This window comes from Xenopus laevis, chromosome 8L, assembly GCF_017654675.1.
Source record: "Xenopus laevis strain J_2021 chromosome 8L, Xenopus_laevis_v10.1, whole genome shotgun sequence".
Lineage (NCBI taxonomy): Eukaryota > Metazoa > Chordata > Amphibia > Anura > Pipidae > Xenopus > Xenopus laevis.
Window position 1 is genome coordinate 109,149,747 of NC_054385.1, and position 23,550 is coordinate 109,173,296.

At 40.5% G+C, this 23,550-nt stretch overlaps 1 protein-coding gene across 1 annotated transcript in view; it reads left to right on the plus strand.

The window, feature by feature from the left end:
* Positions 1-724: 724 nt before the first annotated feature.
* rtf1.L (RTF1 homolog, Paf1/RNA polymerase II complex component L homeolog) overlaps positions 725-23,550 on the plus strand; it is a 28,812-nt gene continuing 5,986 nt past the window's right edge. The window contains exons 1-17 of the mRNA XM_018231260.2: positions 725-922; positions 10,213-10,323; positions 12,086-12,239; positions 12,720-12,924; positions 13,174-13,300; positions 15,288-15,399; positions 16,048-16,186; positions 16,341-16,518; positions 17,366-17,448; positions 17,617-17,704; positions 17,830-17,937; positions 18,344-18,421; positions 18,547-18,668; positions 20,204-20,261; positions 20,653-20,730; positions 20,978-21,073; positions 21,202-21,313. Of these exons, the coding sequence (XP_018086749.1) occupies positions 845-922; positions 10,213-10,323; positions 12,086-12,239; positions 12,720-12,924; positions 13,174-13,300; positions 15,288-15,399; positions 16,048-16,186; positions 16,341-16,518; positions 17,366-17,448; positions 17,617-17,704; positions 17,830-17,937; positions 18,344-18,421; positions 18,547-18,668; positions 20,204-20,261; positions 20,653-20,730; positions 20,978-21,073; positions 21,202-21,313 (1,927 nt within the window). The 5' untranslated portion in view covers positions 725-844. The remainder of the gene's footprint in view (positions 923-10,212; positions 10,324-12,085; positions 12,240-12,719; positions 12,925-13,173; positions 13,301-15,287; positions 15,400-16,047; positions 16,187-16,340; positions 16,519-17,365; positions 17,449-17,616; positions 17,705-17,829; positions 17,938-18,343; positions 18,422-18,546; positions 18,669-20,203; positions 20,262-20,652; positions 20,731-20,977; positions 21,074-21,201; positions 21,314-23,550) is intronic.

Below are 23,550 nucleotides of genomic sequence, written 5' to 3' on the forward strand. Positions count from 1 at the left end.
TAGATACCACTGTCAATGTTTCAAAGTGTTGATGCCCAGTTCAAAACCACATGGGTGGCAACCCTATCTCTATTCTGCTTGCTGATTAAGCCCAATTCTTTAATTACAGGTATGAGACCTGTTTTACATAAATCAATTATCCAGAAAGCTCTGAAATGCAGCAATGCTAATTTAGAAAAAAGTCTTATTTTTGATTGATTTGCTTTTTCTGTAATAATAAGAAATTAACTGCACATGATAGTATCTAAGCCATGTTGGGGTGAGTATCTTAGTATTTAAATGTTTTCCGTGTATTGGGCAGATTATTGTTCTGGTTTCATAAGGTTGAAAACCGAACAGAAATTTGAGACCTGAACAGGCCTTAGAAAAACCGAACTGTTCGGGTCAAAACCGAACAGGTGGGAACCCTAGTGCTTTGCCTCAAGGAGCGCTATACCAATAAACATATATGTACATTAAATAACAACAGCAAGTTTGCTTATGCCTATGTAAAAACTTTATTACTGTTCTTTTAATTTACAGTACACCGGCTTTTATTTAAAATAGGATTTACATCCATTAACGTGAACGTTATATGAAAGTGCTATTCACAATGTTCAGAATCGTTTCTGTTGTCACGCAGAACTCAAACACAACGCATCACTAAAAGCGTAACAACAATCTCCCGCCTTTTGTTAGCTGAAGCCGTTCCCGGCATCCAACGCGCGCCGACGTCACTTTCAATGGGTTTAGAGAGCGTGGGCGGAGCTTGGAGAGTGGGGGATTTCTTTACGCAGGCGCGTTGATTGTAGCGAGTGTTGGCTCCGGGTGACCGGGCCGCCTGTAAGGAAAAGCGCCAGCAGCAATGGTGAAGAAACGGAAAGGCCGGGTGGTTATAGACTCCGATACGGAGGATAGCGGCAGCGACGAGAACTTGGACCAGGTGAGTTGAGCGGAAGAGGAAGCGGCGAGAGAGAGCGCAAGGCCAGAGCAGGGAGGTGTATGTGTTATTGGGCCCGTGTGGCTGTTACTGGTGTCAGTCTCTCACGTACCGACTCCTCTCCGCTCCGTCCCTCACCCGCGGATAAATGACTAAGATGCTATTCACTAGTCCATACGCCTCATTATTTACCCTGCCCTCGTCTTCTGTTTCTCTGCACATCTTCCCTCTCCCCCGCCTCTATTCTACTACATTTCCCATCATCCCCTCGCCTTGTAGGGACCAATACACAAACACACATCTGTTTCCTCCTTGATTTGTATGTTTGTTATCCTTTTATATTGGGTTATAGTGGCTCCAACCCAAACACTGGCGTGTTAGCTGCTGCCTCTGCACTGCCGTTTCTGACTCCAGGAACAATGTAGTAGAAATTGGCTGGTGAATAGTCAGGAAGGAGATGTAGCTTGTGTTACAGTGTCAGAACCAGTAATCAGAAAGGGAAACGCTAACCCTGATTTCAGCTGCATTTTCAGTTTGATTTAAAGGGGTTGTTTAAAACCTTTTTCCAATTACTTAACATTTTTTACTGTCCCCCCCCCCAAAAAAAATCTAAGTTTAAGGGTCAGGCCGCACTGGGCGTTTTGGGGAGATTTGGTTTTCTCGTGAGGCGACTTAGGAAAACGAACCGCCGTGTGTGATTAGGTCGGTGTTTTTTTTTCATTTTAGGGGCAGGCCACACTGGGCGTTTTGGGGAGATTTGGTCGCCTGGCAGCTAATCGCCTTGTTTTTGCGGCGACCAATCTCCCCAAACGCCTTCCCTTACCCTGCGCCGGCTAAAATGAAAGAAAAAATGCCGGCGCTAATCACACGCGGCGATTCGTTTTCCAAAGTCGCCCGAAGTTTCTTCGTGAGGCAACTTTGGGTGACTAAGGAAAACCAATCGCTGCGTCTGATTAGCGCAGCATTTTTTCATTTTAAGCCGGCGCAGAGTCAGGGAAGGCGTTTGGGGAGATTGGTCGCCGCAAAAACGAGGCAATTAGTAGTCAGGCGACCAAATCTCCTCAAAACTCTAAAATGAAAAACTGCTGGCGCTAATCACATGTGGCGGTTCGTTTTCTGAAGTCGCCCGAAGTTGCCTCATGAGGAAACCAAATCTCCCCAAAATGCCCAGTGTGGACTTACCCTAAAGTTGAATGTCCCTGTCTGGTGTTTGTCTGGCAGCTCAGTAATTCAGGTGCAGACTCTGAACTGTTACAATTTTGCAACATTTAGTTGATCCATTTCTCAGCAGCATCTCTGGAGTATTAGTAACTATTGTATCAATTCGAACAGCTGCCTGTAATGAAACCCAGAGATTCTGCTCAGTAGGGACAAAGATAAGAAATGTATCAACTAAATGTATCCATTTAGAACAGTTTACAGGATCAGTGACCCCCCCCCTCCCAGAGCTGCTTCAGAAGGTGAAAAAGGAAACCTTACACTTAAATATTAGAAAAACAGGGACACATAGAAAATAGAAAGTAATTGGGGAAAAGTCGTTATTTCTGGTGATCAATCTGAAAACTAGTAAAGGGGTTGTTCACCTTTGAATTAACGTTTACTATGATGTAGAGCAGGGATCCCCAACCTTTAGATCCCGTGAGCAACATTCAGAAGTAAAAGTAGTTGGGGAGCAACACAAGCATGAAAAATGTTCTTCGGGTGCCAAATAAGGGCTGTGATTGGCCATTTGGTAGCCCCTATGTGGACTGTCAACCTACATTGAGACTTTTGGCAGTGCACCTGATTTTTATACAACCAAAACTTGCCTCCAAGTCTGGAATTCAACAATAAGCTCCTGCTTTTGAGGCCACTGGGAGCAACATCCAAGGGGTTGGGGAGCAACATGTTACACACGAGCTACTGGTTGGGGATCACTGATGTAGAGAGTGATATTCTGAGACAATTTCCAATTGGGTTTCAATTTTTATTATTTGTGGTTTTTGAGTTATTTAGCATTTTATTTAGCAGCTCTCCAGTTTGCAATGTCAGCCCCCTGGTTGCTACAGTTTAAATTACCCTGCATTTATTTTAATAAGAGAACGGAATATGAATAGGAGAGGCCTGAATAGAAAGATGCTTCCACAGCAGTTGTTTTTTAGATGGAGTCAATGAAATTTGATAGCTGGAAAGAGTCAGAAGGAGGCTAATAATTCAGAAACTGTAAAAAAGAAAAAAGTGCCAATTGAAAAGTTGCTTAGAATTAGTCATTGTATAACATACTAAAAGTTAACTTAAAGGTGAACCACCCCTTTAATGAAACTAAGGGATTCTGCTCAGGAGGGAGAAAGATACAAAATGTATTGACTAAATGTATCCATTTAGTTGCAACCCCCCCTCCCAGAGCTGCTTTAGCAGGTGAAAAATGTAACTTTACACTTCAATATTAGAAAAACTCACTGACAGAAAATCGAAAGTAATTGGAGAAAGTTTTTATTTCTGGTGAACTATCTGAAACCAACTGACCTTAAAAAAAGTGTTGGAAGGTGAACAACCCCTTTAAAACCTGTTGGATATCTTAAATTGGAAAAGTACCTAGAATTACACTTACATAGTTAAATCCGGTTGAAAAAAAGAAACTCCATTAAGTTCAACCCCTCCAAATGAAAACCCAACATCCATACACACACCCCTCCCTACTCTCACATAAATTCTATATACACATATCTATACTAACTATAGAGTTTAGTATCACATTAGCCTTTGATATTATGTCTGTCCAAGAAATCATCCAAGCCACTCTTAAAGGCATTAACAGAATCAGCATCACAACATCACCCGGCAGTGCATTTCACAACCTCACTGTCCTGACTGTGAAGAACCACCTACGTTGCTTCAAATGAAAGTTCTTTTCTTCTAGTCTCAAGGGGTGGCCTCTGGTACGGTGATCCACTTTATGGGTAAAAAGGTCCCCTGCTATTTGTCTATAATGTCCTCTAATGTACTTGTAAAGTGTAATCATGTCCCCTTTTTTCCCCGAGAAAAAACCCCCAACCTTCATAGTCTTCCATCCCGCTAACCAGTTTAGTTGCACTTAGTCTCTGCACTTTCTCCAGTTCATTTATATCCCTCTGGAGTCCAAAACTGCACTGCATACTCCAGATGAGGCTACATGATAATTTATTGTGCAAAACAGTGTTTGCAGACTGCGTTCTCTTTTTCTACTAAGTTTTTGAAAGTGTATCTTAACCAGATGTTGCGGTTTTTTTTCATGTTTTGTATTTATTGTAATTTGAATTTGTAACTGCACATATGCTCTTGCTTTAGGGTTGGGGCAGATTCGGGGAGATTTAGTAGCCTCTTCTGCAGGGCGACAATCTCTCCGAACTGCCTTCATCTGCCTTCCGTCTGCTTGAATAAAAAATCGCTTGCGCTCTCGCCGCGCTTCAATTTCCGAAGTTGCCTCACGAGGAAACTTCGGGAAACAGTACAGAGACCATATAAAGTTGTAATGATGTGCAGCAAAAAAAACAAGAAATCTGTGTGTGTGTCTATCCTATCTATCTATAATATTGTATGCTGTCATACCTCTAGTTTCTTATTATTGCTGCAGGTGGGCTATGTATATAAATTATCTGGTTTCACTAAACTTAAATAGAGTAATCATCTAAATGATTGAATGCAGGAGACTTAATAGTATATATATCTATACATACACACATATACTTAATACTTTCCGATATATATATCGGAAAGTATTAAGGAGCACTCCCAGGTAAATTTTTCAAGTGACTTTATTCAAGCCGATGAGGGGGATTTTGTGAAAACTTGAATAAAGTCATGTGAAAGAGAGATTAGTAAGATTAGTAAAAGAGACTGCCACAACAGCAGTATATAAGATCTATCAATTGACCCGAAGTTTGGATAGTGAATAGTATTAAAGATTTATACGTTTAATGCAGAGGAGGCATGCCATTGTGTTAGACTCTACTTTTTAGTTAACACTATTTAAAGAATTACACAATAGTAATAACCGGAACCAAGTGTCTCTTTTTTACTAATTTGAGTACAATTGGATACTAAGTATACTTGCTATATCAACAATGTGGTTTGTTTCTATTATCTATTTTGGCATGAATATAACACCGCTACTAAGTGTCTTGTTTTTAAACCTGTACTTGTTTTTAACCTGTGCTTGCACAATATGTAATATGTAAAAAGTTTTTTAACACTGGAATGAGATTTGAATATAAGTAGTTTAGTAATATACCTTAATTGATGTTTGGCAACGAGGCTAATTATGTGCCATCATTGCAACTGTTTTCCCGCCAGTAAGTAGTTATAAGGCCTGTCCATAGTCAGTTTTAGTACTTTGAGAAAGGCCTTGGAGTAGGTCAAAACGTTGGTCCTAAGCTGTTTTTTCAATAAAACATTTTTCATAATTCTAAGCCCTGTGAGTGCTGATCTTTTCTGGATGGAGATGATTTATTGCTTGTGCACCCAGGCAAATGAACACTTTATACGAGAGTGCCGGCTCTCGAATAAGGCGGTTTTTCCTTATAAAGCTGGGGTGCACGATAAAGTGTAAGCGTATATATGTATGGAATATATATATATTATATATTTCCAGTAGAAAGCACTCATGACAAACCATTTTGTGGCAAACAGGTCACAGATCTTTATATGTTATCCGTGACCTGTTTACCACGAAATGGTTTGCCGGGAGTGCTTTCTACTGGAGTGATCTGTAATTTATGGGTAGTACGTTAGTTGGTGCCAATGTATTGAGGAATATATATAGTCTTAATAAGGGGACTTCAAGGAGTTGTGGGAATTGGACTCTCTCTCTATGGGGCAAATCATTAAGATTCGTAGTTGCGCCAGCGTCCGCTTTGCCGCACTTCGCCAGGCGTATTTTCGCCAGAGCTACACAAATTCACTAAAATCCGAAGTTGCGCTCAGGGGAAGCGTAAGGTTGCGAAGTTGCACTAGCGTTAATTCGCCAAGCAAAGCGAAGTTACGCTAGCGATGCTTAATTTGCATACGGCGCCAAATTGAAGTTACAATGGAGGTATATGTAGCATCACTACACAAGCCTGGGAAACCTTCAAAACGGCAAATAAAATTTTTATTTTGCCCTACACATGTGCCCACTGTATAGTTAAGGTGCCATGAGTTAGGAAATGTAGGGGGGCAGGAGGGTAGCCCCAAAATTTTTTTTAGATCTTTTTCAGCCTATCAAAAAGGGTGGCAAAGGAAGTTTGGCGTAAAAGGTAGCGTTCAGAAAAACGTAGTTATGTCTGTTGAGCAAATTCACCAGGCGTAAGGGTGCGAAGTAACACTAGCGAATTTACGCCAGTGTCCGTTAGTGAACCGTCGAATTAACGAAAATGCGATACGCTAGCGAATTAACGCTAGTGTTAGGCGCTTTGTCCTTTAGTGAATTTGCCCCTCTCTATCTCTCTATCTCTCTATCTCTCAGACTGATTCTTTTAACCCACTGCTCTTCCAGCCAAGACAATTGAATGCCCCATATTAAAAGACTGTAGAAGCATACAAGGCATTGTGGGAAATACTTTTTTCCCCCACTGAGTCTTCAGTTTTTTTTTTTGCTTTCCTCTGGATCAGCTAGCAGTTAGGAAGGTTGAACTTGATGGATGTCTCTCTTTTTCAACCTAACTTGCTATGTTGCTATGCAAAACAGTTGACTTTTGCTGTAATGTTTGTAGAGCCAGGAGAAGCTTGGTGGTGGTAGCATAGGGCTATCAAAGTGTTTTTCTCCTATGGATGATGTTAAGTGCAGATTATGGCCTGTTACATGTGTTGCTTGCTTAGCTTCATGTCTGTGCACACTCACATAGTGGATGTATAAACGGTACCTGTGAGCGGATAAAGAGAAGAGCTGCGTGAATCCCCCAATGTGCTTACAGATACTTCTTGCGTATTGGCAGGGAAGATAATTGTTCATTCCTTGTTTCCTGGCAGTGCAGTGGGATTACTTACTATGTGGGGAAAGCCGGCATCCCCCAACCATAAGCCAAGTTCCTTTTAAAAAGCTCGGGATTAACAACAGTCAGGCCACAGCACTGTGCTAAAATGTACAATCGGTGATCTGCATCTGAAAATTATCTCTAGAGCTGCAGTTGAGGGAGGGTCTCGGGGGGGCGGGCTACATTAGACGCCAATGATTACCCCCTAATTGGATAACATTGCTCCACTGGGCTGATTATTTATTAAAGCACGGCTCTTTCGACACAGAGCTTGATCTGCAAATTTATGCCTAATTATATGGCTGTTAAACGCTGTATAAAGTCTCCACTGTAGAATAATACACCCTGTTTATTAGTCCACTTTAGCATTCAGTTTCTTTATCTTCCTATAAAGGTGGCTGCTGTTCCTGTATGGTGTCAATACTGTATATATGAGGGTGGCTGAATTCTATGTTCTGTTAATTGGTGCTTTCACCAACACGGTGCACTGATGGATGAAATATACGGTTAGGACAGATCATATGCAATGCAACATAATGGCAAGATAGTTTTTCAAAAACTGACCCCTGAGCTGATTAATGTGTCCAGATGGGCGAGCAGTGTGGTCCAAACCAGGCACATAATTTTAGGCATGTATAGCCATGGAGTTGGTTATTGGAGAATATGCTGCAGGTAAAGTTTCCTAACGTGACTTAGTAGTTGCCTAGGAAATGCCCAGTAGTGATGGTTATCAGGCACTCGGGTGAGTATTTCTGTGAATTGCTTGGTGGACACCAATGCAATTTTTTCTTCATGAGTCTGCAATATTGACCAACTGCACAGCGAGTAGCTATTAACTGCAGCTAATACATCACATAGTTCCATGCGAGGCAGCAGATAAGTCTGTGCAGCCCTGACATTAAACACTGAAAGTTGAGGAAAATGTTGTACCGAGGGTTTGGGTGTTAATTTGGCCAACCATTGCGAGTTAGGGTTAGATGTGGGTCAGAGTGGGTAAGTGCACTCCTCCCTGCTCCCACAGATTCCCTGTCTTGTAACCAGAGACACATGCAGAAGTACCATAGAGAGCTAGAAGACTCTGGTATGGGTTAGATGGGGTCATAAATTGGAAAAATTTTGAAAGAAACAGAGATTCTGTCATGATTTTTATGATGTAGTTTTTTTATTTCTAAATACAGTTTACACTGCAAAAAAACCACTCTGCAATATAAAATTTAATTTCTGAACCAGCAAGTGTATTTTTTTTTAGTTGAAATATTGGTGTGTAGGAACCATCTCGGGTCATTTTGCTTCATCATGTGCTTTCAGAAAGAGCCAGCACTTTAGGATGGAACTGCTCTCTGGCAGGCTGTTGTTTCTCCAACTCAATGTAACTGAACGTGTCTCAGTGGGACCTGGATTTTACTATTGAGTGTTGTTCTTATATCTACCAGACAGCTGTTACCTGGTTGCCGTCCCATTCATTGTTCTGTTAGGCTTCTGGGGGGAAGAAATGGAATGATATCACTCCATCTTGCAGTAGCAACTCTGCATAACTGCAATAGGTTGCTACGGTTCTCTAGTCAAGGATTGTTAAAGATTCCTAGAACAAGGCTGAAGGGACAAGGCGATTGTGCTTTTGCCGTATATGTTCCAAGACTGTGGAATAATTTGGCATTGGATATTAGACGTGCCAGTTCAGTAGATATTTTTAAAAGAGGACTGAAGAGTCGTTTATATTAATTTGATGCAATATAGTGTTGCTGTTGCCAATTATGGTGATGAAATGATGAGTTAGTGTATTGGATGTTTATTTTATTGATCTTTTTGTCTGTAAAGCACTTTGTAGGTATGCTTTGAAAAGTCTTCCAAATGTAAATGCAATAATTACGTAACTTTTAAGTGCTGAGTGTGAAAGTTACGTAATTATTGTGTGCACACGGTGAAAAAATAACAGCAAGGGCTGCACGTATTGGCTACTCTTTAATGTAATAATTCACAAAACAATCCTTTCTCCTCCATTTTTTATTTTTTAATATTTTTTTTTTCTCTCTTTAAAATTGCTTTGAATTTAAGTTTGGCACGAAACATTGGATGACACAATTATAGTGTGAATTGTAAAGCATGGTGGTTTTAAATAGACACCAAGGGGGTCAGCAAAAAACGTTTAAAAATACTACACTATATGAAATTTATTTCTGTTATTCTCCCTCCCTAAATTTATTTGGAGGAATACAGCGACTTTACATTTGGAAGAATTTTCTAACAGGTGGAGGAGAACCTGAGTTGACGCTGGACTTTTGGGAGTGATCCTAGCTTCCTCGGAATCGAACTATATTTGATGCTTTGAAAAGTGCTATATAAATAAACTTTTACTTAGCTGTGTGGCCTCCTTTGTTGCAGGTGAATGCTGCTTGATTTGTTTCCCTGGTGCAGTTTGGTTACAAGCAGTAGGTTACTTCCCATGCCTATTAATGTTTGTCTGTGGGTGGTTTTGTGCCGATTGGGTAATACTTAAAGCTGGCAAGTTTTTTGTGGGTCATAATCATTGATGGCTGCTTGAGTTCTTAATTCTGCTTCATACCAGGACATGTTTCATCAAATCGGGCCATGCTGGCTTGTGTGTACAGGCTCTTGCTTGCCTTATAAATGGGGGGCCATTTACTCTTTAAATAGGACCATAAAGTAGGGCTACAACCATCATGCCCAGAACATTCTTTCTCTGAGAAAGTATCAATCACATTAAATATATTGGCTAATCTTCTTCTGTTTTTTTTTTTTTTTTGTTTTTTTTCTCTTCAGATTTGGCCACATGCCTATGTTTAATTGCAGGCATAGTTGTATATAGTTACATAGTAATGGTACACAAACATTAAATGTGAAACGTAATATCTGCTTCAGTGCCCTACCTCCCAGCAGAGGGCACTGTACTCTTCTTATTGTCAGAGAAATATTATATGGAGCACATAGATATGCTCATTAGGCAGCAAATATTTATCATGTTCTTATTACATAAAACAACCCTCTTTTTGAGAGTTTTGTTTTTGAAACAAGCAGCTCATTACCAGCTCATAATGCCACATAATTGAACTGTAAGACTCCAATAATAAACAGTTAGCATACCTAACTTATTGGTGCGATTGCAATAAACAAGCTGATGATGCCTGGCAGTCCTGCTCTCTGATTAGTGGTGCTTCATATTGCACTAACTCCGGCCTCGGGTCTCACAAAAACAATGTAATAAAGCAGAAACCTGGAAATAGGATTTTTTTTTTTTCAAATCTTGGAAAGGCTCCAGGATCCTTCATTACTGCAATCCAATAACCACATGTGCTTGTTTTGTAGGAGCTGCTGTCCTTAGCCAAGCGCAAGAGGAGTGATTCAGAAGAGAAGGAACAGCCAGTAAGCAAACCGGCAACAACCTCCGACTCTGAGACCTCCGATAGTGATGATGAGGTATGTATTCACTAGAGGATTCTGGGGTTTAATAATGAATTCTACAATAAGGAGATATTTGAGGATATTGTATGGGTTTCCTTTTAAGGTATTTGCCATACATATTAAATTAAAGGGGAACTATTGTGAAAATGAAAATTTAATATAAGCTTCATTATACTGAAATAATAAACTTTCTCAATACAACCAATTAAATATTCTGCATCGTTTCTGAAATAATCAAGTTTATATTCACTATCCCTCTCTCTGCATCTGTTTCCCTTCATTCTGTCAGAAGTTGGGTATCAAGATATTCATTGACCATTCAATCCAATTTGTCTGTCATGTTAAGGGAACACTGGGACCTATGGAGTTTAGCTTCACCTCTCCAGGAGGTAGGACACACTTAATATTAATTAAGGTTTGTGCCACACTGGGCTTAACCCCGTACAATACCACTCAGTTTTTGTGTCCTGGAGGACGGTCATTAGAGAACGTGCTCTTCCACAGTGTATTGTTTCTTTGGGCAGTGTACGGACCCTCGGGTTTAGACCAGGAGCAGGGCTACCTGTCTCCTATGTGGTTAGCTCCCAACAAGGAAGAAATTACTGTGGTCATTTCCTAGCTAAAAGGCTTTATAGACCACCCAGATGTACCTGCTTGAGGCAGAAGGTCTGGCCGGTGAACATTTCTTCAGCTGGTATGTAGTACGGAGGTCTGCTGTTAATTGGTACCTCATTCCCCCCCCCCATCACAGGGAGTTAAAACATACTGTAGTGCTACCTTATTCCTCCCACCAACAGTTAGATTACCAGGCTGACACCAGTCTCCTACTTGGGCGCGCTGAAGGAGCACCAGTCGGGTCCTTCTCCACTCCTTCCTCTGCAACTAAGACAGAGAGGAGCGGCAGGGTGTAGGTGTGTGTGTTCCAGCAGCCGTTTTCCAGCCGCAGGGAGAAAAGAGGAAGAGCGGGCAGGAAGTCAGAACTTGACGTGCGTTGGTGCCCATTTTGGGTGGCACAGACAGACACGCTACTGAGCAGCAGCATGTGTGACAAACTGCTTCCAGCACTATCTAGGCCTACTATATATATATATATATATATATATATATATATATATATATATATATATATATATATATATATATATATATATATATATATATATATATATATATATATATATATATATATATATATATATATTTTGTCATTCCTTTAAAACACTTTTGTTTTTTGATGTTTACAGGGTTTTTACCTCTGCCTCTTTCCTAACCTGTCCAAACTTGCCATATGAGAAATTCTGACCATGCAAATGTTGACCTAAGTAAACCAGCCTTGGGGCAGAGACACATGCTAAGATTCGGGGAGATTTAGTCACCCAGCAACAAATCACCTCTTCTTCGGGTGACTAATCTCCCCGAAAAAGCCTCTTGAGCAATTAGTTTTCCAAAGTTGCCCGAAGTTTTCTCGTAAGTCAACTTCGGGTGACTTCGGAAAACTCGATCCGAGTGCTATCCTGCCAGTGATTTCGATTCTATCCAGCGGGAAAGCTTTTTTGGGGAGATTAGTCGCCCAAAGAAGATGTGATTTGTCGCTTGGCAACTAAATCTACCCGAATCTTCACGTGTGTCTCTGCCCTTACAAGGAACTAAACCATAAACTGCACTAAAATGTTTTACTAATTTGGCAGCACATTTTTTGTTCCTTTTTGATATGTCTGTTTGCTTCTAGACCCACTTATTTTAAAGAATAAATTGATTGCTCTCCTTTTATTTTCAGTGGACAGTCACAGGGCAGTCAAAAAACAAGAAAAAAGGGAAACCTGGGAAAGGAGGGGAGAAGAAGGGAGCGATGAAGAAACCGGCTAATCGGGCAGCATCTTCTGCCAGCTCTGGAAAGGAGAGTTCTGAAGAGAGCTCTGCTCCAGAAGAAGGTAAGGGAATTGGTCTCTCTACATGTAGGTGTCATGTTGGTTAGTCACGCCCTATTCCTCTTAAGGGGTAGTCTCTGGTGCTTGTTCAACCTGGGGGGGGGGTGTCCCTGCTAATTATAAGCAATATGGAACTGCTCACAAAGGAGAATATCGCCTGTGTTTATTCAGAGGAGGAGCTGTAATGTATGTCAAGGATATGCCTTTTTTTTTTTTTGTTTTTAATTAAACTTGATAAAGGATCACAGAGGTGAGTTGACACAAGCACTCTTGGTTCATACTGTGTGTAATGAGGCTAATGCAGGGCTGTGGTAAATAGGGAATGTCAAGCAACTCTTGACTGAAGCTCATCATTCTGGTCTTTGATTTGCTAACACAATGTACCTATGGACTATCTGCACTGCTAACTCTTGTGGTAAAATATAGTGATTGTTAAGCACTAATGTATAGTTTGCCAACTTGAACATATTGGATTTTTTTTAGGAGAGGTGTCTGATTCTGATAGCAACAGTTCCTCCTCCAGTTCTGATTCAGATTCCTCATCTGAAGATGAAGAGTTTTGTGATGGCTATGGGGAGGACTTTATGGGGGATGAAGAAGATCGGGCCCGGCTTGAGCAGATGACTGAGAAAGAGAGGGAACAAGAACTGTTTAATCGGATAGAAAAGCGTGAAGTGCTCAAGCGAAGGTAAAAGATAAAGGGACGTGTATTGGCAAATACTGGTGTTATTAGAATAGCAAAGGTTTATGTGCACATTTCATTAGTAGCCAGTACAATGAATGATGGGTTCTTGGCCACATATGTGAGCAGTGATTGAATTTGTGGTGCACATCCTAAATATCCCAGAAGACAAATTATCTTTAAAGGCTGATGATAATGTAATGATGTGCACATCCTTTTATTATTATTACCAATATTGTTTTGCGTACATTGCAGATTTGAAATCAAGAAAAAGCTAAAAAATGCAAAAAAGAAGGAAAAGAAAGAAAAAGATAAAAAGAAGAAGCATGATGAAGAACAGGAGAAAAAGAAACAAGCACAGGTCTTGGAGGCACAGTTACAGGTAAACAAACCCTGGTGTGCTTTCCTGTGTGGCTTGATTCAGCCTCGTATGGTCGTTCCCTTGTTTTCTGGTAAAACTCTTTTTCTAAAATGGAAAATAAAAACGTTATGCTACTGGCTGATGCTTGTTGAACACAAATGTGGTTGTGCTTATAGGCCTGGTTTAAATGGGTTGTTCACCTTTAAATTAAAGTATAGTATAGAGTGAGATTCTTAGACAATTTCCAATTGGTTTTAATTTTTTATTATTTGTCTGTTTTTTTTAGTTATTTAGCAGCTCTCCAGTTTGCATTTTCAGCAATCTTGTTGTTAAATTGCCATAGAAACAATGCATTGATTTGAATAAGAGACTGGAATATGAATAGGCGAGGGACTGAATAGAAAGAGGAGTAATAAAAAGTAGCAATAACAATACATTTGTAACCTTACAGAGTATTTGTTTTTAGATGGGGTCAGCGACCCCCATTTGAAAACTGGAAAGTCAGGAGAAGGCACATAATTAAAAAAACTATAAAAAATAAATAATGAAGACCAATTAAAAGGTTGCTTAGAAATAGTCATCCTACAACATAATAAAAGTTGTTAAATGTGAACTACCCCTTTAAAGGACCAGTAATGTCAAAAAATGCAATTGTTTTAATAGCAATACAAATATAATGGTGTTCCCCTGCACTGGTAAAACTGCTGTTTGCTTCAGAAACACTACTATTGTTTATATAAATAAGCTGCTGTGTAGCCATGGGGGCAGCCATTCAAAGGAGAAAATGCTCAGGTTACACAGCAGATAGTAGATAAGTTCTGTAGAACATAATGTTATCTGTTATCCACTATTTATCCGGTTCCATATTGCCTTTTTTCAATTTCCACCATTGCCACACAGCAGCTTGTTTATATGAACTATAGTAGTGTTTCTGAAGCAAACAGATCAGTTTTACCGGTGCAGGCCTGCAGTACATGATATTTTCATTACTTTAAATCACTTTCATTTTTTGGTGTTGCTGTTCCTTTAACAAGAATTAATAGGGATGGTTTCCCTGTGTGACTGTGGCTCTCAGAATCTGGAACTCTGGCAATCCTAGAAAGCACACATTAGTCAGTAGCCTCAGTTTCTCAATGTCTTGTTGTATTTCTGTGGACATCTCCTTGTGGTGTATGTGAGCTGCATCAGGGGAGTTAGGGATTTAACTAGGTTAAACCATTTGTTAACTAAGTAGTGTAACTAATTCTTACTTTACTTCTGTAGTTGTCTGTTTTATGGACAGTCCTGTACTTTTAATGTTGGGTTGGATTCCTCCATTTTGTTATAGGCTCATTTATAAACACCTGGCTAATTTGCACCTGGGCAGTAACCCATAGCAACCAATCATTGATTAGATTTTTCCAGCCAGCTGCCAGGACAAAAATGAAAGCAAACATTTGATTGGTTGCTGTAGGTAACTGCCCAGGTGCAAATTTGCCAAGTGTTTATAAATGAGCCACACTGTGTGTAATCACTCTAGAGCAGTGATCCCCAACCAGTAGCTCGTGAGCAACATGTTGCTCCCCAACCCCTTGGATGTTGCTCCCAGTGGCCTCAAAGCAGGAGTTTATTTTTGAATTTCTGGCTTGGGAGCAAGTTTTGGTTGCATAAAAACCAGTTGTACTGCCAAACAGAGCCTCAATGTAGGTTGATAATCCACATAGGGGCTACTAAATGGCCAATTACAGCCCTTATTTGGCACTCCAGGAAAATTTTTCATGCTAGTGTTGCTCCCCAACTCCTTTTACTTCTGAATGTTGCTCACAGGTTCAAAAGGTTGGGGATCCCTGCTCTAGAGGGTCCGCCAGACCTGGGAAATTACTTAGATTAATGTCACACATGGAGTATTCTTCACTGGTGTAAATACTAGGGATGCACCAAATCCACATTTTGGGATTCGGCTGAATCCTTCGTGAAATATTTCTAGATTCCAGTATTTCATATTTCTCCCAACTCCTCCTTTAATCAGGTAACTTCACATAATAAAGAAAGGCGGTCAAAGCGGGATGAAAAGTCTGACAAGAAATCTCAAGCAATGGAAGAATTGCGAGCAGAGAGAGAGAAAAGGAAGAATAAGACTGGTAAGTTTTTAAGAACTGCAGAAAAAGTGTGCTGCTGAGCTGTTTTCCAATACCATGGAGTGGTACAATATCATTGGTCACTAGAGACACATGTCCTTTTTGTAGTAAATGGAGAGAGTGAAGCTTTGAAAACCCTTAGGGGTACAAATTTTGTTGTATTTGGTCTTAACCCTGTGGAATGCTGAAATCTGATCTGTCACAGAGAGAATGGCTGGCAGTTGTGGATGGAGGGACTAAATTTTTACAGACTTTCTTGTATGAGAGCAGCATCCCTGAAAATGTTCTTGCATTTGTACACAGAATGCAACAACATTTTTAGGGATGCTTCTCTCCTACAAAAAAGTCTTTGTTTGCAAAAATGAGATGGGGCCCAGAGATATAAAGGGGGCTCCATGTTTTTTTGAACCAAAAGTACTAGATCTCCGCTTGGGTGAGAGGATGGCTGAAAAGTTTTGTTGCATTCAGCCATAATATGTTCCAGTGCATAAGAAACCCACAAATCTTCGTGTGTGAGTATTTACTTATTGGTTAAACAAATGTCTTGGCTTCTCCAACAGATGCCCTCCTATAAGACCATGAAGTGTTTCATTGTTCTCTCATGGAAGTTTTATATTCTAGTCTGTACTGAGTCTTTGTTTTAACCTGCAGCAGAATTGATTGCCAGAAAACAGCCTCTGAAGACCAGCGAGGTGTATTCCGATGATGAAGAGGAAGAAGAGGATGATAAGTCTAGTGAAAAAAGCAACAGATCTTCCAGATCTTCTTCGTCATCTGATGAAGATGAAGAGTAAGTGTACTAGGATAGTCTGGCATTTGGGTTATTGGTTAACAAACTCTTTGGGCAATGCGCCCCATACATCTGCCGTTTTCTGTAACTTGTCTCCCTATCCAAGAAATTATTTACTTGTACCTTACCTGCACTCCACATTGGTTGTTTTCAGGTCTGTAGAAATTCCACCAAAATCTCTACCTGTATCTTTGCCAGAAGAGCTCAACAAGGTTCGGTTGTCTCGGCAAAAATTGGAACGTTGGTGTCATATGCCCTTTTTTGCCAAGACTGTCTCAGGCTGTTTTGTGCGGATAGGCATTGGAAACCATAACAGCAAACCTGTATACAGAGTAAGTTCAGCGCAACCGATACTTCTTACTACCTAAATACTACCTAGATACCCCATTTTTGTTTCTTTTATATATGTTCGCTTATGGTATGCTCTCTCAGTGCTGCATTTCACCTTATTGTGGGGGCAAATATGTATGTGGCGAATTTATGTTTTCTGTGTTTGTTTCTTTCATTAAAGCGGGAACTATCACGAAAATGAAAATTTAATACAAGCTTCCTCATACTGAAGTAAAACTTTCAAATACAATCAATTAAAAATTGTGCATTGTTTCTGAAATCAAGTTTATCTTCACTATTCCTCTCTCAGCATCTGTTTCTCTTCATTCTGTCTTGTTGCAGCAGTTGGGTGTCAGATATTCATTGACCATTCCTTTCCTATCAGATGTATTCGAGCTCACTCAAAAAACTGATTCCAGTACAAACAAAATCTAAAAGAAATAACTGCCTTTTGCACAAATCCTGCATGTAGAGAGACAGGATTTCTTGTGATTTTAATAGTGAGCTCTAATACATCTTCTAGGCAAAAGTATTCCCCCTATAAGATATATATCGGATCATTCATCTGATAATCAACTGCTGCATGAAGACAGAATGAGGAGAAACGTATAGTGAAGATGAACTTGAAACGGTACACAATTTTGAATTGATTGTATTTAGAAAGTTTCTTATTTCAGTATGCTGAAGCTAATATTACATTTTCATTTTGGTGATCGTCCCCCTTTAAGGGTGCTTTCCAGTTGGTCTTTGATTTATTGTTTGAACTGCAAATAACTTTTTTCTAAACTCTGGAAGTCTTGGCTCTTTATGAGCCGAATTTTAACACTTAAACTTTCTGTGATAATTAAGGTTGCAGAAATTACCGGAGTGGTGGAGACTGGAAAAATATACCAGTTGGGTGGGACAAGGACAAATAAAGGCCTGCAGTTACGGTAAGGTAGCTGTGATATAGAAAAGTAAGGTTGTTGGCACAGATATATTTTAGTCTTAAAATGATTTACATTTTTATCCCCAGCATTACCCCATTGCACTATTGTACTGAGAGACAAATCCACAAAACTGCACAGTTTTAGCATGGATGTCAACTTCTGTCCTTTTAGGCATGGCAACGACCAGAGGGTCTTCCGATTGGAGTTCGTCTCTAACCAAGAGTTTACAGAAAGCGAGTTCATGAAATGGAAAGAGGCGGTAAGTGGGTCCTTTTTCTTTAAGACCATGAATGGGAATTCTCTTTTTATTGAACACTTGTTGAATGTGGAGGTGAGTACACTGTCCCTTTAAAAAGAGATAATTAGTGGCCTTTGCTCTTCTAGATGTTTTCTGCTTGCATGCAGCTTCCCACCCTCGATGAAATTAATAAGAAGGAGTTATCAATTAAAGAAGCTATGAACTATAAATTTAATGACCAGGACATTGAAGACGTGAGTATATGGGACACACATTTTTCATATATGAAAATAAATCGGTTAGCTTGTACAGCATTAAATGGCACACAGTTTTATCACTTTAGAGATCAAAGAGTCGTACCACGTAATGCTGACTTCTATGGGAGTAGTTACAGAGAAGAGGGTTTCTTTTGTTTCCTGCTGTTTGGGAGAAATTGAACTGCAATATTCAACTATTTTCACTTATGGATGATTTTTAACAACATACTTCATATACATCATTTGCCAAATAAATTTAATTATTTTTGTTCTTCTCAAGAAGTAGGTGTTTATCCATGGAATATAATTCTTACACGAGTCATTTTCATTGGAATAGAGTGAGCAATATGACAGCTTTAATGTATTTTTAATTTGAGCTTTCCTCTAAACTTCTCTGTTAAAGATTGTAAAGGAAAAGGACCGGTTTAGAAAAGCACCTTCGAATTATGCCATGAAGAAAACACAGCTTTTAAAAGATAAGGTAAACATACCGGGTTTTACATTTATTTTGTTGCTTCAGAATTCAATGTTTTTATTTGGCTTGTGCGCTTTGGAAGTGCAGGAATTGGTAAGATGCTAAGGACTGGTACCTGTGTCTTCCTTTAGGCAATGGCGGAGGAAGCTGGAGATCAAGACAAAGCTAAGCAGATTCAAGATCAGATGAATGAACTAGAGGAGCGGGCCGAAGCTTTGGATCGGCAGAGGACAAAGAACATCTCTGCCATAAGGTGGGACACTCCACTAATTGTGAACTGGAAAGACCGGCAGTTTAAGCAGCTCATGTATAACTGAAAGCCCTGTTTGCAATGTAGTAGAGCACTGGGAGCTTTCAATTAAAATCACTGACTTTCCGCCAGCATTGTGTGTTTTGTGGTTGCTTAAAGGGGAAGGAAACCTCGTCGGCGTTAACCCCCCTCCCGTGTATTGCCCCCCCTCCCTCCTCCCCCCTGGCCTACCCCTCCCGCTGGGCAAATGCCCCTAACTTGTTACTTACCCTTCTGCGCAGGTCCAGTCCAGGGAGTTCACAGGCGATATCTTCTTCCACGCGATCTTCTTCCTCCTTTGACCGGCGCATGCGCAGTAGGATCGTTTCGCCGGTACGATCTACTGCGCATGCGCGTGACTTTTGGCGCATGCGCGTGACTTTTGGCGCATGCGCAGTAGATCCGTACTGGCGAAATGCTCCTACTGCGCATGCGCCAAAACGCCGGTCAAAGGAGGAAGAAGATCGCGTGGAAGAAGATGTCGCCTGTGAACTCCCTGGACTGGACCTGCGCAGAAGGGTAAGTAACAAGTTAGGGGCATTTGCCCAGCGGGAGGGGTAGGCCAGGGGGGAGGAGGGAGGGGGGTTAGCGCCGACGAGGTTTGCTTCCCCTTTAAAGGGATCCTGTCATCAGAAAACGTGTTTTTTTTTTTTTTTTCAAGTCACATGACTTGGGGCAGCTGGGAAATTGACAATATGTATTGCCCCATGTCAGATTTCAAAATTGAATATAAAAAAAATCTCTTTGCTCTTTTGAGAAATGGATTTCAGGGCAGAAGTCTGCTGGAGCAGCACTATTAACTGTTTCATTTAAAAAAATGTTTTTTCCCCATGACAGTATCCCTTTAATGTTTTCATTATTTGAAGATATGGTTAAAGATGTGGGAAATTCTGGTAGTTTTAATGAAAATGCTTTGCATAAAAAAGTCTTAGTGGGTTATTTACTAAAATCCAAATTTATCTCATAATTCAAATTAAAAAAAGCTTGACCAAACTACCCAGACCGATTTTGCCTTATTTATTACTAATATAACTCAAATCAGATCGGGGAAAAAAACTAGATAAAATTGAGCGAAAACCTGAATTGTATTACATTTTTCAGACTTTTTTTTTCCATGGAATCGCTCAATTTTTCCCTCCGGATTTTTGCCTGAAAAAAACCCCAAATTTATCGGATTATCGGGCTAAACTGAGTGCAAATCACGAGAACTTCAAATTGGTATAGGGACATCTCCCATTGACTTCTACATGACCTCGACAAGTCTGAGATGGTGGATTTTCGGATTCAGTATTTATTTTTTTCTAACACACAAATTCGAGCTTTTGCCCCAAAAAACCAAACCAGATAAATTTGAGTATAGTAAATAATTCTTAGTGTTGTCATATATTGAAATGGGCAAGTGTGGAGGAGCATCACATACCAAAGTAATAACTTACAAATGTTTACTTTCCCTCTTTTATTGGTCTATGATTAACTTTATTAACTTTTTTTATGTTTAGTTATATAAACCAGCGAAACAGAGAATGGAACATTGTGGAGTCTGAAAAGGCCTTAGTGGTAAGTGAATTCAGATATGGGGGGTGGGGGTGAGCTTTCTTTACTGATGCAAGAATTGTCTCCTGCTCAGTTCTAGACCTTCAGTGTATCAGGGGCGATGAAACTAAGCTGAGAAGAATTTTACATTGTTATACCTTGGGTTTAAATGGAATTGGTTCTTTTCTGTCCAAAATCACAGTAAGCATTTTTCAGGGTGAAATAGCTATAAACATTTCTCTAGTTCTGCTGGGAAAGTAATTACATTATAGATTTAAATTATTTTCATCTCCAAAGAACTTTCCAAACTGGGACTTGCTGCCTGTATATAGCTGAGATTACCTTGTGCAGTCTCTCTTAAAAATACAAAATTATATTTGTGAACAAGTTTTTTGTTTTTTTCCCTTTTCCTTAGGCAGAGAGTCAGAGCATGAAGCAGCAACAGATGGATCCCTTCACTAGAAGGCAGTGCAAGCCAACCATGGTGTCTAATGTACGTATACTGGGCGAATCATGTAAAGATAGCAGACACATGAGCTGTGGGGAAGCAAATATTGGAAAGTTTCAGTTGTTTTTGATGATATACTTGGTTGGATAAGTAATAAGTAGTGTGAAGTGAATTGCTTATAGTATTGTGTATATGTAAAGCTTGGGGCATAGCTTCTGCAAAGCTTTAATTATCATGCCAATGAGAAATGTATTCATGTGGCAGTATATCATTGAATCTGCTTGTCCTTCAGTCCAGGGATCCTGCCGTCCAGGCAGCCATTATTGCTCAGCTGAATGCAAAATATGGCTCCGGAGCTAGCAATGATGCATCCAAAGATAAAGGCTTGGTAAGACTGCATTGGAAATTTTGTATGTCTCCAGTTGTTCACTGTACTCACTGTGAGTGATTGTATTCCATTTTCTTTAATGATTTGTGGTTTAATGTAACCGGTTCTGCATGTGTTTATTATGCTAGGCTCAAAGTAAGGATGCAGATGGAAACACCAAGTCAGCCAGCGACCTCTCGGAAGACCTGTTTAAAGTGCATGATTTTGATGTAAAGATCGACCTACAAGTCCCCAGTTCAGGTGTGCAGGCCGCTATGCTTTTGATTTCCTTGTGTTTGTAACTTTTACTATTAACTCCATATAAGGTATATGTATGGGCCTCTATACAGTAAAATTATTGTGTTTGTACTATGGAAACCTATTAACAGACAAGGGAAAGTTGTGCTCACCACTAATTTTTAAAACCGGTGCAATGAGTTTGTGACAAAACACGAGGTCCTCTACACTCAACCCTCAATATATTAATGACATTGAGACCTTTTGTGCCTTAAACTACTAAAAATACCTTAACCCTTCAAACAAAACAGGGTCAGTAAGACGGTAAGCACAACTTTCCCTTCTTTGCTATAGTTCATACAGGAGCAGTGACCAGCTCTATGTTGTAGCTCCCACCCTTCCCAGCTATAGTCAGGTGATCCCAGTGGTGGCCAATAAAAGGGCAACCATGTTTGGGAGTTTTAACCTTGAAAGCAGCAAGTAAGTTGAGGGTAAAACTTTCCCCCTGTGCAAAATGTATAATGAAGCAATAGAATTCTTAATGAATCAGATGCAATTTGAGTGTAGGACTGGCCAGATATGGGATGACTTTGACGTAGTTGGCCAGTTTAAATATATTGCAATATATGGACAAACAATCCCTGTTTCTCTTGCCTATATTGGGGGACACAGGCACCATGGGGATGAAAATCCTGCAGCAGGAGAGCGGTCACTAACAAGTTAAACTTGACTCCTTCTCCTGCTGTGGGCTTCATCTCCTCCTATCGGATCTAGTTTCTTTGTGTCCTCAGAAGGAAAGACATGTACAAGTGGCTGGAGCAAGTGAATAAAAAAACTACGGTTTAAAGTCATGCCACTTATTGGGGACAGTGAATACGTTCCAGGGCCTCACCAGCCTGCTAGGTAAAACACCTAAAATATCAATGCCCTAATGCCTTCCCGCTCTCCGGAGGCCACAGGCACGCTCCACCATTCCCTGTGACTGTGTTCCCGCTCTATGGAGGTCTGCACCAGTCTAAGAATATACAGGGAACAACATACTACGGGCTATTGAGGTTGTCAGGCTGGAATGGTGAGTTTTTCTCACTAAGCACTCAACCACGCAGTTCCCTCTCCACCTCCCTTCTCCCCTGGGTGCCATGTGACTTGCGCTTCCCTTGTCTAGTACTCCCCCAGTCGCAAACTCCCCCACCACCCCACACCTCAGACTCTGAATTGGTGAGGGCTCTCTTCCTCTCACTGGCAGGCTTACAAAATGTAGCACGCATACCGGAGACACTAGATAGTCTTAGAGCGTCTATCTACCCCTGCTAAAGCACATGACTCTTCAGACTGCTAACAAGCGCCCCACCAACTCACCTCTGGGCTCCCCGGGGGGCCATCTTACCCCCTCAGATGAGGAGGGACAAATTGTTACAGACTAAGACTCTGATCAAGAGCCAGACCCTGACCCAGACACCCCTAGAACCCAAGGGGAAGTTGAGGGACTCATACAAGCAGTCCTCAAAACTCTATCAATGACAAGGCTACTGTTATAGAGCCAGGAAAAAACATTTTCAAGAGACAGAAGAAGAGTTCTTGCATGTTTCTTGTGTATGAGCAGTTAGATGAGATACCGTATATACCGTATATACTCGAGTATAAGCCGACCCGAGTATAAACAGAGGTACCTACGAAAATTGGGAAAACTTAATGACTCTAGTATAAGCCTAGACACAACTACAGCCCTGCCTCCCAGCAGTGCACATTCTGCCAAAGCGACCCCCCCAGCGATCAACCGGACTTCTTTGCAAAGTTGATGGTGACAGAGAATTGCCAAACGGATTACTGTGTGCATTGTCCCACTACCATGTGCAGAGGGTGCTGTGATATTGCCATCACGGTTAATCCTTCATATAACCAACAGAGGGCGCTGTGTGATATTGCAGTCACTGTTAATCTTTCATATAACCAACAGAGGGCGCACTGTTATTCTTTCATATAACCAACAGATGGCGCTGTGTGATATTGCAGTCACTGTAATTCTTTCATATAACCAACAGAGGGCGCACTGTTATTCTTTCATATAACCAACAGAGGGCACTGTGTGATATTGCAGTCACGGTTATTCTTTAATATAACCAACAGAGGGCGCTGTGTGATATTGCAGTCAATGTAATTCTTTCATATAACCAACAGAGGGTGCTGTGTGATATTGCAGTCACTGTTATTCTTTCATATAACCAACAGAGGGTGCACTGTTATTCTTTCATATAACCAAC